At 38.7% G+C, this 14,250-nt stretch overlaps 1 protein-coding gene across 4 annotated transcripts; it reads right to left on the bottom strand.

Annotated features, from left to right (window-relative positions):
- Positions 1-432: 432 nt before the first annotated feature.
- ANKRA2 (ankyrin repeat family A member 2) lies at positions 433-14,171 on the bottom strand. 4 transcript variants are annotated; one of them, XM_050945280.1, is made up of 9 exons: positions 14,057-14,169; positions 10,873-11,277; positions 8,575-8,733; positions 6,850-6,915; positions 5,141-5,238; positions 4,344-4,469; positions 2,615-2,681; positions 2,417-2,497; positions 433-999 (listed from the first exon to the last, which is right to left on the bottom strand). In XM_050945280.1, exons 2-9 carry the CDS (start codon positions 11,159-11,161, stop codon positions 944-946), a joined length of 942 nt encoding a protein of 313 aa, XP_050801237.1. In that variant the 5' UTR covers positions 11,162-11,277; positions 14,057-14,169; the 3' UTR covers positions 433-943. The 4 variants fall into 4 exon arrangements, with proteins under 4 accessions (XP_050801237.1, XP_050801238.1, XP_050801240.1 ...); XM_050945281.1 differs by lacking the exon at positions 14,057-14,169 and adding an exon at positions 13,854-14,047; XM_050945283.1 differs by lacking the exon at positions 4,344-4,469 and having other exon boundaries at positions 14,057-14,171.
- Between the last annotated feature and the right edge of the window lie 79 nt (positions 14,172-14,250).

The raw sequence follows: 14,250 nt of genomic DNA, 5'->3' as shown, positions 1-14,250 counted from the left end.
GGGAGCCAGTCACCGCTTCCTGATTCTCTGCCTTTCCCCGGTGCAGGTTAAATTGGCCTAATGACTGCTCTAAAACTGCATCAGCTGGCAAGGAGATACTCAAGGGACTATGTCAGCTGAAAATAGCTGGCTGGGGTACAGTGCTCTCTAGGTACTTTTCCCCTCCTCCCCGCCCCACCAATCACTGACATTCACTATGCCAGGCACTTTGAAGAGGGTGGTTTAGGAGCCAGATATGCCGGGTCTAAGACTGCTGGGGACTCCCCCATGCCAGGGGAAACCCAGCTAAGGGAATGCTGTCTCTGCACAACCTGATTGGCAAAAAAGAAGCAGAGCAGACAGTCTGTTTCTGATTTAGGTCCTTAAATCCTTTGGAGCAAACTACTGAGTGGAATTGAGCTCCCATTGCCGAATTGCTTTTTCCCCCCACAAAAAACAGTTTAATCAGACAAATATAGAAATTGACAAAGTATTTTAATTCAACTGCATAAGAATTTGTAAACAACCACACATTGTGCACTTTTTTTGTCCTATAAACAATAAAGACACTTGTCTTCTGTGGTACACACCTAAAAATCTAAAACGAAGTCTATGTGAATACCATATCATTGACACAACCTAGCGGAATACTCTGTAGAAAGTGAACTACTGTACTTATGTGAACATTTACGCAGCTATAATTACATTTTTATTCAAGGTTTTCATGCAACACAGATTAAATTTTTTAAAATTTACATAAAATACATTTACAAAAGGATCAATTATCAGAGATTTCTATGAACATCAGTGAAATACATAAAGTATGCTAAAATCTGACTAAAACCAGCAAATATTTTCACTGAGATAAAGTTAAATAAGTTAACAAGCCTTTATCACTGATTGTGGGGCTAAAACACAGTCCAAATCTTCAGGCCTGGAACAATTTTCTATTATCAGCAGGGCATTACTCCTTGATATTTTGAAGGAGCTGCAATAAATGAGCCTCAATAACCTGTTGAACTAAAGTGGAGAAACAACCTAGTTAATTACTGTTCAATGATTTCCAAATCACTACTGTTGTTGTATTTTACTGCTAGATGCTGACTTGTTTATTTTGATTAGATGATTGTACAAGACGAACTAATGCACTATGGATCCGTATCACCTATGAAAATTAAAACATCATGTAATGCAAAACACTGAATACACTAACAGAGGGCCAGTGTGTTGAGTGAGCATGGGAGGAAGCCCTGATCTGTGGCCTGGTTTGGAAATGTAGATGGGATAGGCTAAGGTAGGGTATGGGGGATTCTAACCTAGAAGTGCAGAGCATGTGAGTACTAGGGGGTAAAATCATCGTCACTGTTGGAAACTTTGTAGTGATTTTCCTCAGTGTTCAGAATTTACACACTGAACCCGCTATGGAGTCCACATCTGAGCCATCCATGAAGTTATCAATTCCAACATAAGCCCAGGGGCTTGCAGCAGTTACATGCCTGGATAGGCTTATCATTTTTTATTCACTTCAGGGTTTAAAAAAAACTAAAGATTTCACATGGTTCAGACACCAGGGTCACCACTGAAGAGGCCCCTTTTTGACTCTGTACAACCATGCAGGACCCTGGAAGAAATGCCCCCTACCACCATGAAATGTTTGTGGTTTTAGATGAAAATACAAACAATTTCAAATAGTTCACAGAGGTAAGTCCAAGAATCCTGTGACTATTTAATGTACATGAGAGCAGATGCCTGGCCCAAGTGCTCAAAAAACCGAACAACAATGTCCCCCTCTCAGAGAATGCTGGACCCCAGGCTGAAAGGCTGCTGGGAGAGGGAAGGCAGCCTCAGCAGACAGGGCTCTTGTGTATCCCAACACACGGTTTAACGCTGTCTTCCTATGGCCAAACTCTTAGAGGTGGAGGGGGTAGTAGTGTCACTGCCTGCCCTCTCCTAGAATAAATCCTCTCTCTGGTACAGTTGTCTCCACATAGACAAAGGAGTTTGTAAATTAGATACACTCCCAACTGTGCCTAAAAGACATGGCTCAAGAACAGTGACTCTTTCACTATTGACCTGGGCTCATGAACTAGAGGTGAAAGACCTGTGACTAGTTCCTTGAACAATCCAGGTCTGTCCTCTAAATTACATATTGTAAGATGTACGCAGCACGTGCTGCTAGAGCTGACATTTTAATAGATTTTGAAAGCACAAGTCAAGCAAATAAAACAATGTGAGTTTAGTCAATTAATATTTACATAATTAAGATGTTTAACTAGCCCATAATCAACTGAAAATAACAGCCCTAACAGATTTAGCAATCTAGAACTATTTTGGGACAGGGACTTTTATCTTCTTACATGTGTAAAGCACTGTTACTGTAACTACACAAACAAACTGCAATAAAAACAGCCAAACCTAAAGGGCTCTAAATCCTTACCACTCCGATGGCCTAGAGCCACAGCCAAATCCATGGAATTATAGCCAGAATCTGTCTCAATAGTTGGATCAGCACCATTTTCTACATAAAATAGAATGAACAAAATCCCTAAATTATGCTGATAATTAGTAGTTCATCATTATCAATAATAAAATTATTTTAGGTTTGATTTCTTAATGTTATCCTTAATGTGCTCACCTAAGAGAATTTTTACACATTTCACATGGTTTCCATGTACTGCATATAGAAGAGGTGTCCCTCCATTCTGCAAAAGAAGAAAAAAGACTTACAGTCTTTAATAGCTGGAGTTCATGTATCTAGTTCAAAAACTGAACAGACTGTATCTGTAATTCCTTCCTGATAATAAGTAGTACACATATGTGACTCCTTCAGATAACAGGGGTCATAAAGTGCAATGAAAAAGTCACCAGCTCTTCTCCAACTATGGTTTTCTGTGTCCCCCATCTTCTATAGGTCTATATTTAGGCCATAATGCTGGAAGTGGGTTGTGTCTGCAGACCCCTGTTCCTGTGACTAGTCCTAATGAACTGAAAAGACCTTTGCATGGGCAAATCTGTCTCTGTGAGTCAGACTGCAGAACCTAAAGTTTGTTGACTCTTCAAGGCAGAAACTGCCCCAAATTGTTTGTGTTTCCATGAAGGCTGTTCTAAATTATAGCAATTGCCAACAGCCCAAAGAGCAGGAATTAGCAGATCAACTCCCACACAAGGGGTGATCACAAGGGCTGGTTATGCCAGTTCCATGCCCAAACTCCAGAGTGGCACAAATTAACCAATCCACACCTCAATTCTGGATCACTGTTTTTACTGCTATTGCTTAGTACTGAGCACACTGTTGATGCAATATAAATAAAGTGGCAACAGACATTTTTACTGCATTAATATGGAAAAATATTTAACTTGTACAAAATCTTCTGAAGCACTCATCACGTACATAAATTCCAGCCACTTCAGAAAACTGTCTATAAATTCAAAATCTGAAAACTGAAACCTTTTCAAATGTGACTATTAACCTGAAATACATTCTCATCTCTCTTATTTATATTTTGTACTGCTGCCATTGTTCTAAAGGAATCCTTATGGTGAAATGTAAATAATTCAACTGTAAGATTCATCACACCATAAAAATTGATTAACTTGACATTTATGTTAAAAAAGGGAAAACTGAGTACGTGAATACTTTTTTAACTTAGACCCTTTCTCTGTTATGTTATCATACAGGCTTTTTTGCCCTTATGTTTCTGACAGTGCAGTTTAATCAATGACATCTCCTTTGAAATGCAAAATTCACAAGAGTCAAAGGCCAGTTTCTGTCTTCTAAAAGCAGCTGCATTTTAAAGGTTATCTTAGATTTTGCCCTCGTCCCAGAGATATTTTTTCCCTGGCTTCAGGGAGTAGCCCTCCCCTGTGCTAATAATATCATAGGTAATTCTCTGTAATTTTCTGCATAAGGAACTCTTCTATAGTAAGTACTGATATAGCAAAGTTTTCTGTGGCAACAAGACCTGGGTAGGGAACACCCCACTAGTTTGGAGAAAAACAAACACTTCACCTTCCCAAAAGGTCCATAGTAAGCCCTGGGGTGTGAGGACAAACACTCAAGGTCCCTGATTCACAGCTATCATGTGAGCCCAGGAACAATCTCATCTAGCCCTCCTATTTCAGCTTAGAAGACACTCCCCATCCATCCCACCAAGAGACTACAGTTGGCCACAGAGACCTGAAAAAAAGTCTCTTGGTCCTGTACAAAAACAGGGACAATCAATTAGTACACCATGTCCTAGGTTTTCCAAGCTTACATTTCTGAAAACTTAATATGGGTTTCAAATCCATGTCTGTTCTAGAGTTAGGAGCAAATTTCTGACCAATGCACACTAAGATAATGTATGTTCCAGTGACAGACTTACCCAGTCATACTCGTTTACATCAACTCCACAATCAAGCAGCATTTTGACAATATCTGTGTATCCCTTACTACAGGCCAATGAGAGTGCACTTTCTCGCCCTTTCCCCAAAATCTGAGCATCTGCACCCTGAAGGAAAAAAAAAGAAAAAAAAAAAAGATGTTACCAGTCCTATTTAGAAACCTTACTGTCACAGGCTGGAGGGCCCTTTAAGGCAAGCTGGGCTCAGACTTGCCCCAATCTAGCCACGAAAGGGCAGTTAGCGATCCCAGCTGGGTGCACTAGAGTTAGAGTGATTAAAGCTGCAGCTGGAGTCTGAGAGAGACTACAGAGGCAGCAGAACTCTACTACAGACAGAAATCTACAGGGATGTGGGGGGCGGGTAGTCCCAAAGACACCCATAGGGAGTAGAGTAGGCTCCTGTGGGGGTGGCCCTGAGATAGGATTTGTAAGTAGAAGACTTCAGTAGATGAATGGAGCAAGAACATTATTCAGATTTGTTTGGATTTTCATTTGGACCTTTTCGTTACCTCAATGGGGATTTAAGCTTGATGTGACTTGGCTGGAGGGCTGAGCCACAGAAGATACTTACAGGAAGTGCTGGAGCTCAGGATACCAATGACATTATGCACTGACATAACGCAGAGCTCCAAAGCAGAGTGTGCCCCAACCACACTGGCCTTTTATTTCCCCTTTGTGGGGCAATTAAAGTTATTACTTTTGCAGATGCTACTACATCTCTAAACTTAGCAATATAAAATGAACTAAAGATTTTGAGAAGAACTGTATTTTCTCCTTACATTCTGAAGCAGAAACTCTACCACTGCTATCTGCCCATGCGCTGCAGCCCACATCAGAGGGGTAAAACCTTCTTCATCTTTATGGTTGATTACATTTTCTGTTCAAAAGAAAAATACAGTTCAATGATCATTTTTGCTGCTGTACTGCAAGTGCTGTTAGAGTAAAGGTTGTGTCAACATTTCTGTTATGAACAGCTGTGTTTATAGTTCTACCATAAAGTCCACTCTGGCCTGACATTTTACATACAAAATCTAACCCTGACAGTGACAGAAATACACTTATCTATTCTGTGGGGGCGGAGGGGGAAGGAAAACCTAGCTTCTGATGACTTTCACATTTCCACAAATAAAGTTTTATTTTTATTCTAAAATATTGCAGGTCATTTAGCCATAATGTTGGCTATGGATACTTTTGGAGATAGTACAGCAGATGCCCCCAAAATAAACAAACATTCTATATTAATAGTTATTAGGCAATCTAAAATGTGTTTTTCCAAGATAATGAGCCATTCTAGTCTCTCAAATAAATAACACGTAAATCTAAGGTCTAGAATAAAGAACTGGCAATTTCATGTATTTGAATGGGGTTCTGTGCAGAGGGTTAAGCGTGTTCCCAGAAATGAAGGGGGGTGGTAAGTGTGTTTTTGTAGCTGATTCATTGGCTGGATGAGTTAATTTGTCCCTGATGGATGTTTGTTTTTTCAATGCTGTTGAGTATATTTACATTGTTGTAAGATAAATTAGGTGTCAGAGTACCCAAAGCTCTTATAAGGGTAACTTTTTTTTTTAAACCATTAGTCAAATCTAAATAAATATATGCTCAAATTTTTAAAAATGAATTTGCTTTCTCTGGATTCCCAATCCTTTGCCTCCTACAAAGGCGAGACAGTTTTACTTGCATGAATGCCAACAAAAAGCAAATTTCAGATTTGTATATTCAAGCATAACACCGCCTTAGGCCAACAAACAGATGTCAGATGGTAATGACTTTCAATGACTGCCTACAACGGCCAGATTCGTACCACAGAAGTTAATGTAAATGCTTGTGTAGCCTGTTGAGCCAGCCAGCGAGTCATCCATATTCACGCTAATATAATTACTTAAAAGGAGTGATGTACAGTACAGTGGATGCTATTTTGCAGTTTATTTTACAGAAAATAATATCCATTATAAAATTACAATAGTTTCACTGCAGGATATTGCATAACTCAGATTTGGAATGATAAGCAGTGAAGAGCTGGCTGAAACTACAATATAATGCTCTATAGTTTAACTGATAAAATTATGAATATAAATACACCCACTTTAGCGGGAATTTGTTTCAGACTATAAATGCAGTAAAGAAGAGTACAGTTAAATCACCTCATAACTAATTTGCAGATTTTTGCATCACTCACTTTCACAGTTTATCTATATGCAGTCTGTAGCGTTTCTTCCCCCTGCTTCAGTACAGAAAGGATTTACATGTCATTCCCATTAAGACTAATGTTACTCTGCACACCTGAACTGCAGTGATGGGAGACACGACATCTTTAAAAGTACAGACAGATATTAAAAAATCCATGTCCATCATGAGTTTATGGGGCTTGTGACAGATCTGTGGGGGGGTTTTCTATGCAGCCGATGCATGTTGGGGGATATAATCTCATGTAACAAGGTTAAAAATCCTCCAAAGAAAAGATGAGGTTTAAAGCCCCTCAGACTCTCACCTTGTTCAATACGTGTGGCCAAATAAAGCATTTCCCCTTGAGCAGCCAGCTGGTGAACTGACAGAGCTGCAAAAAGAGCACAAAGATGTATTATGTGCACATAAGGCATGGTCCTGCTCCACCTGAAGCCAATGACAAAAGGAAGTGCTCATACTGATGTCAGCTTAGCTTCTGAATCAGGTTTGCAGTCTTCTTAAAAGTGGTTCCATTTTTCCCACCAACTCTCATATTAGAAGGGCAAAATATTTTCCACTGATGTTGAATTACAAACTTTATTATGTTCTCAATATCTCCATGAGATGGCTTCTTGCCACCCGGCTTGTAATTTAATGTCACTTTGCCATCAAGATTATATTGCCTTCAAGAACATTTAAAGGAGAAAGATTAAAAATACCGAATCACTGATACACTGAGGACATGTTCTTTTCCGTTTTGAAACTATTAACCAATGTTTCCTCCAATGTTCCTTCCTTTCTGTTTAATTCTTAAGCTTATCTCAGGTTGCTTCACCAGCACTGAATTTTTATAGAGACCGGCTGCTGATAATGGTCAGACAAAGGGAATATTCTTACTTGTTTTAAGACTTAAGAAAGCTGCAAGCACTTATCAAACTCTTTGTTGCATTAGAATATCCAAAATACTCTGTGATGGGTGTCACAGTGTTCAGTATGAATCTAGTTGACTGCTTGTTGAAGTCAATAGCATAACTCCCATTGAGTACAACAAACATTGGATCAAGTCTTTTGTAAACATACACAGCATGACCTACTTTTCTATTGGGGAGGAAAATATTTCCTTTAACCTCCCTCTCCCCACCCCAACCCCCCAAAAAAACTTGGGGATGGAATAGGTTATTACAGCAGAGTGCTTTAATAATCTAAGAGCAAACATTTAAGGCCTTGATCCTGCAACGTGCTTTGTACAGGCACAGGGGGTCGGCCTATGTCAAGCTCACTGTGGGTACCACCATCCTGTCTTGGGGAAAGGCCAGTTATACATATTAATTGATAACACTTCGTGTTGTTTGCCAGTGGTTATCCATTACATAAATGTCCATTGTGCCATTCCAATTCACTGTTAGTTTGATTTCTCAGAAAGGATACACCTTTTATTCAGAAAAGGGCATTGTATGATATACCTCTGTATTCACTAGCCCAGTAGGAAAGAGGTAATTTTATAATTGAACTTCTAAGTTTAAGAGGGGTGTATGCTTAAGATTTCAAATTGTGACCATTTGTAGGGTGAAAATTCTACTAGGTTATCAGTTTAAATTTAAAAAAAAAAATTGTACAGCTTCCTCTGTCAGTGCATCACTACAGAGCAGAGACTGTCTGAATATTTATTGTATAACATCCAGGACATTGTTGGCACTTACTCATTAATTAATAAGTTCTACTTGCTGTACCTACACTGATAACAGATTAATAGGGTTAAAAAAAAATCAAGTACTTTCATTTAAAGACTACAAAGAATCAAAAAGGTCGTCTGTACGGTCTTCAGCTCAAGACTCGGATACTTTCCCTGAAGATGTGCTTAGCTAAAGCATAACTCATTGGCTTCCATACAGAGTGAATGGAGATGCTATGTGCTATGCAGGTCAGGCTAGATGATCTAATGGTCTCTTCTGGCATTATTCTATGAAAGGTCCCAATGAAAAAGTCAAACATCTGACAAGCAATTATTAACTTACAATTCACAACATTTACTATACCACAGAATACTTACAATTTACAAGGAGAGGTGTTGTAGAGACCTCATTTCCCCTATGTTTGTTAGTTAAAGTAGTTGACTGTTTTATGGGCGAAAAATGTTTAGTTGTTGATGGGGTGTAGACATGTCTGACTTGAATTCCAGGAGAAGGGGAAGTATGGATGTTGCATTCAGCTAAATTCAACAGGGAAAAGAATTGATTTTAGAGACTGTAAGAATGCTAAAAGGAAAGCTACAGATTCTAAATCAAACTAGGTTACGCTAATGTTATAGAATATTTAAAACCTGCATTAAATAAGAATGATGGAATATATTTCTTTCCACTATTAATTACATGTACAGAATAATAAAGTGAAAGGGCCAAATTAATCCCTAAATCAGTGATGCTCTAGGGATGAATATGGCCTACAATCATCCAAAGACCATAATAAAAATTTTCTACCAGGTGTCTACAAGAACTATGTTTCCTTATTGGTACAGTTTCACCATTACTTTAGCAAAACTACAACTGCATTGCAAATGATGTTTTATGACTATTGATCTAATAGAAATGGAGACCTCCCAAATTAATTGATGACTAGCTGTTATAGTGTGGGGAAGCTGGAGTCCTAAAGGTCACTCTATGCCATGTTTTATCTGCACTTTGCATGGGCTTATTTTCCTAGCTTTCCATTAGATGAGCATAGGAACAGTAATTTAAAATGATCTATTATATACAGTGTCCTTTGGATTCCAATTCTCAGGAGTGGCTATATTACTTCTGCGAACTTAGATTAGAAGCCAATGAATTAAAAAAACAACAAAACAAAACACTTTAAATGTAGGAAGTCATAAGTAGAATTAAGCTGCATTACTGGCTGAATTGATTTGGCATTAGTGTGCAATAGTAATTAAATGACTGAGGTTAATTAACATGTCCAGTAACTCTGGAGTCATACTGTAAAGAACTTCTGAGTGCAAATTCTGGAAGAGAACTGATTAAAAAAGTGTGTGACCCTGAGGCAAATGTATTTCCAGCAAAATTACATTTTACTTGTAGGTCAAATAGCTGCAGCTGTGGTTACAAAGTTAAATGCCCTAACCTGGTGGCTGAACTGGAGCCCAATACAAGAGAGGGGAAAATGGAAACCCGTAACGAGTCAAAGCTTGTATTCATTATGGCAAATTGATTAGATTCAATGCCATGACAAGACTGATTACTGATTGTTTGATATAGTACAGAAATGTGAAAATTAAGTTTAAAAGCGCAGATATTTAAGAAGTAACAGACATAAGCCTAGTTCTGAAAGCTGTTCTGTGTGAGCAGCCCAATGCCTGCACAGAACCCCCCTCAACTTCAATGGGACTGCACACACAGGTGTTAGGGTTTGCCCACATGGAACAGCTCACAGAATTGGACCCAGAATCACTAACCGCTTTCAAAAATAGGTGAAGATGACTCAACAAGGCAATTATTGCAATGATTGCAGGTCTAGCAGCATCATACTGATCAAACAAGATCAAAAGAGGCCACTGTAAGTGACAAAATAACTTAAAAGTTTGTATCAATATTGGGGAAAAGATAAAACTCTCTAAACTTCCCCCAAAAGTGTATTAAAGCTAACAACTGATCCTGCAATTCTTTCAGTGGGGCACTGTGTGGGTACAAGAGTCTATCTATGTGCAACACATTGCAGGGTTAGGGACTAAGCCATCAAAAGATGATTATATTCTCAATGTGGCAGTAATTTAATTTTTCCAAAAATATCGACATCTGCCTCAGTGTAGACTCATGGTCTAAGTACATTTATGACTTTTCTTCAGTCCTGTTTTTGTTTGTTTGTTTGTTTTTTTAAAAGCCTGAAAGATATGTATACATATGTACTCTCAGGAGGGAAATGAGTTTTGAATTAAACCGTTTTTTAACGGGATGTGTAACAGAAATGTTAGGGAATAAATTATAGAAAATTGCTAATGATTAAAACATCAATAGGCTAGGCAAGATAGTTTTACAAGTCAGCTTGCATGCTTTGCAATGGAACTTGCCTCCTGCACCTAAAATTTTCCACAGACTTTAATGGAAGTTTTGGGTACATAAGGAATACAGGAATGGGCACTACTTATATTTTCCTATGCAATCTTTTGCAAATAGAAGACAGTGACGTAATCATCCTGAACTTTGTTTTTTAGTTTTAAAACCACTCTAGAATGTTAGGAAACTATATGAATTGATCTATAATCTTAAGGATAAGAAGCAAAGAAAAATATTGAAAAGTGAAGGGGGGGTGGGACGGGGAAGATAGTCCACATACAACTTGTACCATAAAGTTCAACCTTTAAATAAGACAGATGCCACTTCAAGGTCAGAGTTGACCTGGTCTTGAATATTTTTACTATCTTCTTCATTCAATGACTTCACAAACCGAGAACAGACATTCATATCAAATCTATTAGGCAAAATGAATTTCATTCCCATGGCGACATTCTGAGCTGGACCATCTTCGGTGGTGGAGTCAAGCTGATGCTCTACTTTAATGTTCGGCATGTGAGAAAGACTATAGCTGCTGGTGCACTCTTCCACAATTATCTGTGCCCCAACATCTAGATTTGTTGAAGATGCCATAATTTCAATCTCAACTATGTAAAATGTTGCTTCATGGTTTCCAGTTGGCAGTGGTTTACTATCATAATTTCCAACCAGTCAAGCAGTCTTTGAAGAGATCTGGACTTCAGAACAATCTACAATTGAACACAAATATTCTTAAGGTTTGAATACAAGGTCACAGCTTCATAATGAAATAAAAATACATTATTACTTCTTCCTTTAAAGTCGCTGCAATTATGTTACTATGGATATAAACTTCAGGCCAAATCACAAAATCGGTATTAGATATTATTTATTGTTTATTCAAACAAAATTCTAATTGAAGCAAACAACAATTGTATCTAAATACGGATTTCAAGATTTGACCTTTTAATTACTAAGGTTACAGCCAGCTCAATGCAAATAAATAAGACATAACATTGTCGATAACAAGGGATTTTGCCTCTTTGACTATCATTTAGCTGTCCCCAGCTATTGCATGGAAAACGTGGTTTGAGGAAGCACTGAAAACGTGTAGTTTGAAACTCTGATTTATTACTATGTGCCTGCCTGAAACACTCACCCTTTTAGTGAATACTTGAGAAGAAAGGATTACGGTAGGTGCATCTTATAACTCATTGAGGTAGGTGGTTCACTTTGTCCCACGTGGACATAAGTGTGACTCACTAGAGAAAAAGAATCAAGACTGAGTAGTAATGAGGTAGGAATCCTAGAATCAGTCACACCTCAGAAGAAGACTTAACCTGAACTCTGTTGTTAATTTCTGTATTAAAGATACCCGAGGGGGGAAGACAGGGACTTGGTCTTTTTGACTCTATATAGTGCATAAAGCATCTCCTCATAGGGCCATATCTTGTAGGCTTCATTAAGAGCTTTGCCTCAGTAAGAACTGTAGGATTTGGGCCTAAGGTTACATGCAGAAGGAAATATTTTTTTCTTTGAACAGTAAAGAAAATTGTTAGGAAAAAAGTACCGTTTCAGTATTTGGTTTTTTTTTTTTTCCCCTCTCTCCCTCCCATAGCATGACTGTGTGTCTCAAAAAGAAAATAATCCTGAGTGTAGCCTGCTGGTTTATAGTGAAACTGCAACACAATTATTAGGCCTGATTCTGATCCATTTATGGTTGTTTTACACTATTATAACTCAACTGACTTACAAAAATGTAAATAAAAAATATTGTTTTCGGATATGAGGACTAGACACAATGTTGTTAAACAAAGCTTTTGGATTTCAATAAGCATGATAATTCATTGACCCATGCAAGTTAGGTGACTTCACATCTCACAGGATTGTATCCTACATCAAAGCCTAAATTGCCATAGACAGGATCCAATTAGTAAGTTAGCAAGAAACAGTTGTTGTCCTTTATCGTACTTTATGTCACCTTGCAAAATCAAGATCTTAACAGAGTTACTATAGGTTAGGTGAAACAAGCGGCCATTCATTTCACTGTACCTAGGAAAACCTTTTCCAGCTAATTTGCTCTAAAAGAAATGTGTGTGAATTGCAATACATTTAGAGCTAATTCAAATCTCTAACTTGTAGACAAAATCCAGGCTATTATTAAACCAGAACAGAGTTCAGGACCCCAGTCATCTTCTTTTTTCTAAATAAATAAATAAATAAATAAATAAATAAATAAAAAAGATAAACTCCAAGTGCTGGATACTATAAGGAGGAAGAATGGTTTATAGGTTAGGGCATTCCCAGTTCTGTGTAATCTTGGGGAAGTCACTCATGTAAGTCTTCCTGTGCCTGTGTAAAATAAGGATATTTCCCTAACCTGCGGGCATATTACAAGGCCTAATCTGTTAATGTTTATGAGCTACTCAAAAACTGTCATGATCACTACTAAAAATGTCTATATGTAAATTAAACTGTGCAGAAGTAAATGTTTAGTTCCTCCAAATTCAGAGTCTTCTTTAACTCAGTTTTTCAGAGAAAACAAAGATGAGGTAGGAAGGAAATGGAAGAAAACATGATGGAAAAAGATTGCAAATGTAAGGACAGGGACCCTAAAATGGCAAGAATTTTTAATAGTCGTATGTTTGTTTTATTAGTATTTAGAATAAATAAAAAAGCACCCACCCCAGATTGAACCATTATTTAAAATTATAAAAAACAAAACTCAATTAAGTCAGCTCATCCTTTGTCCCAGGCAACTAAATACTAACAGCCCCACTGGACAGAACTTTAGTTACTGACTCTCTTCACAGGTCAAATGAAACAAGCACTGAAAGATGGTAAATCCAAGCTATTTCAGACGGGGGCAGAAAGGCAGTCCAGAGTGCTGGGATCCTTGTTATTATACTAAGGTGGAATTGGGATCAGTGCCTCCAATGATTACATCTCCAGCAGTGTATTATGGAGGTACGCTAGCTCTAGGTTATTTATGACTATTTATATAACCTTAAAATCTATCTGGAAGCTCACAGATACCAACTACAGATCCTGAGCATAGAAGTTATCTGATCGCTATAAGGTGTCCTGCTTACTAAGCAAGCAACCGCTTTCTACTCCAGTTCCAGCTTCCCATTCATTTTAAGCAGTGACCTCCTATAAACCAGAGGCTTGAAGCGACAAAGACAGTAGCTAATGGCAGCGCGATCCGCATCCAGAACAAACGTTGTGCTCGTTGGGCCACAGCTTCTAAACCAGCTGTTAAGCTATCAAGACCCCCACGTGACAAGTGCACTTCATTTCCGGATACCTTTGTTGCCTTATTAAGACAACGCCGCTGGCAGAGAGTCACCAAACGCTGCCTGGGGCGAACCTTAGGCCCGCTACCGCCCGCAGCCACTTTAATACTGGGCCGCGCGCCTGGTGTCACCGTTATTCGCACGGCGAAGAAGGGGGTGGGGAGCGAGCTCTAGGCGCGAGCCGTGGCAGTTCTCTGGGGTCGGACCTTCTCACCTGCGGCTCCTCAGTATTGTTACTGGCCTTGTTGTTATTCTTCTCCGTAACGTCACTTCCTCTCTGTTTACAGGATCCGGAGCAATGAAGTGTCTTCCAGCCTCACGGGCGCGCGCGTCCCGGAAGAGAGTTCCCATATACGTTACTAGTAACACTCGGTGTGATTGGACACCCTGGTGTCCTTTTTCTTTTTC

This window comes from Gopherus flavomarginatus, chromosome 3 (assembly GCF_025201925.1).
Source record: "Gopherus flavomarginatus isolate rGopFla2 chromosome 3, rGopFla2.mat.asm, whole genome shotgun sequence".
Classification (NCBI taxonomy): domain Eukaryota; kingdom Metazoa; phylum Chordata; order Testudines; family Testudinidae; genus Gopherus; species Gopherus flavomarginatus.
The sequence above is the reverse complement of the archived record's forward strand: the minus strand, read 5'-3'. Positions and strand labels throughout refer to the sequence as shown.

Bases quoted from the DNA above. Each gene is read 5' to 3' on its own strand.
- ANKRA2 (XM_050945280.1), bottom strand. From the start codon at position 11,161: ATGGCATCTTCAACAAATCTAGATGTTGGGGCACAGATAATTGTGGAA. The intron at 6,916-8,574 runs GTAAGTATTCTG...CTCTTTTTGCAG, and splicing joins AACACCTCTCCTTGTAAATT to CTCTGTCAGTTCACCAGCTG. The intron at 5,239-6,849 runs GTGAGAGTCTGA...TCTTTTGAACAG, and splicing joins GGCCACACGTATTGAACAAG to AAAATGTAATCAACCATAAA.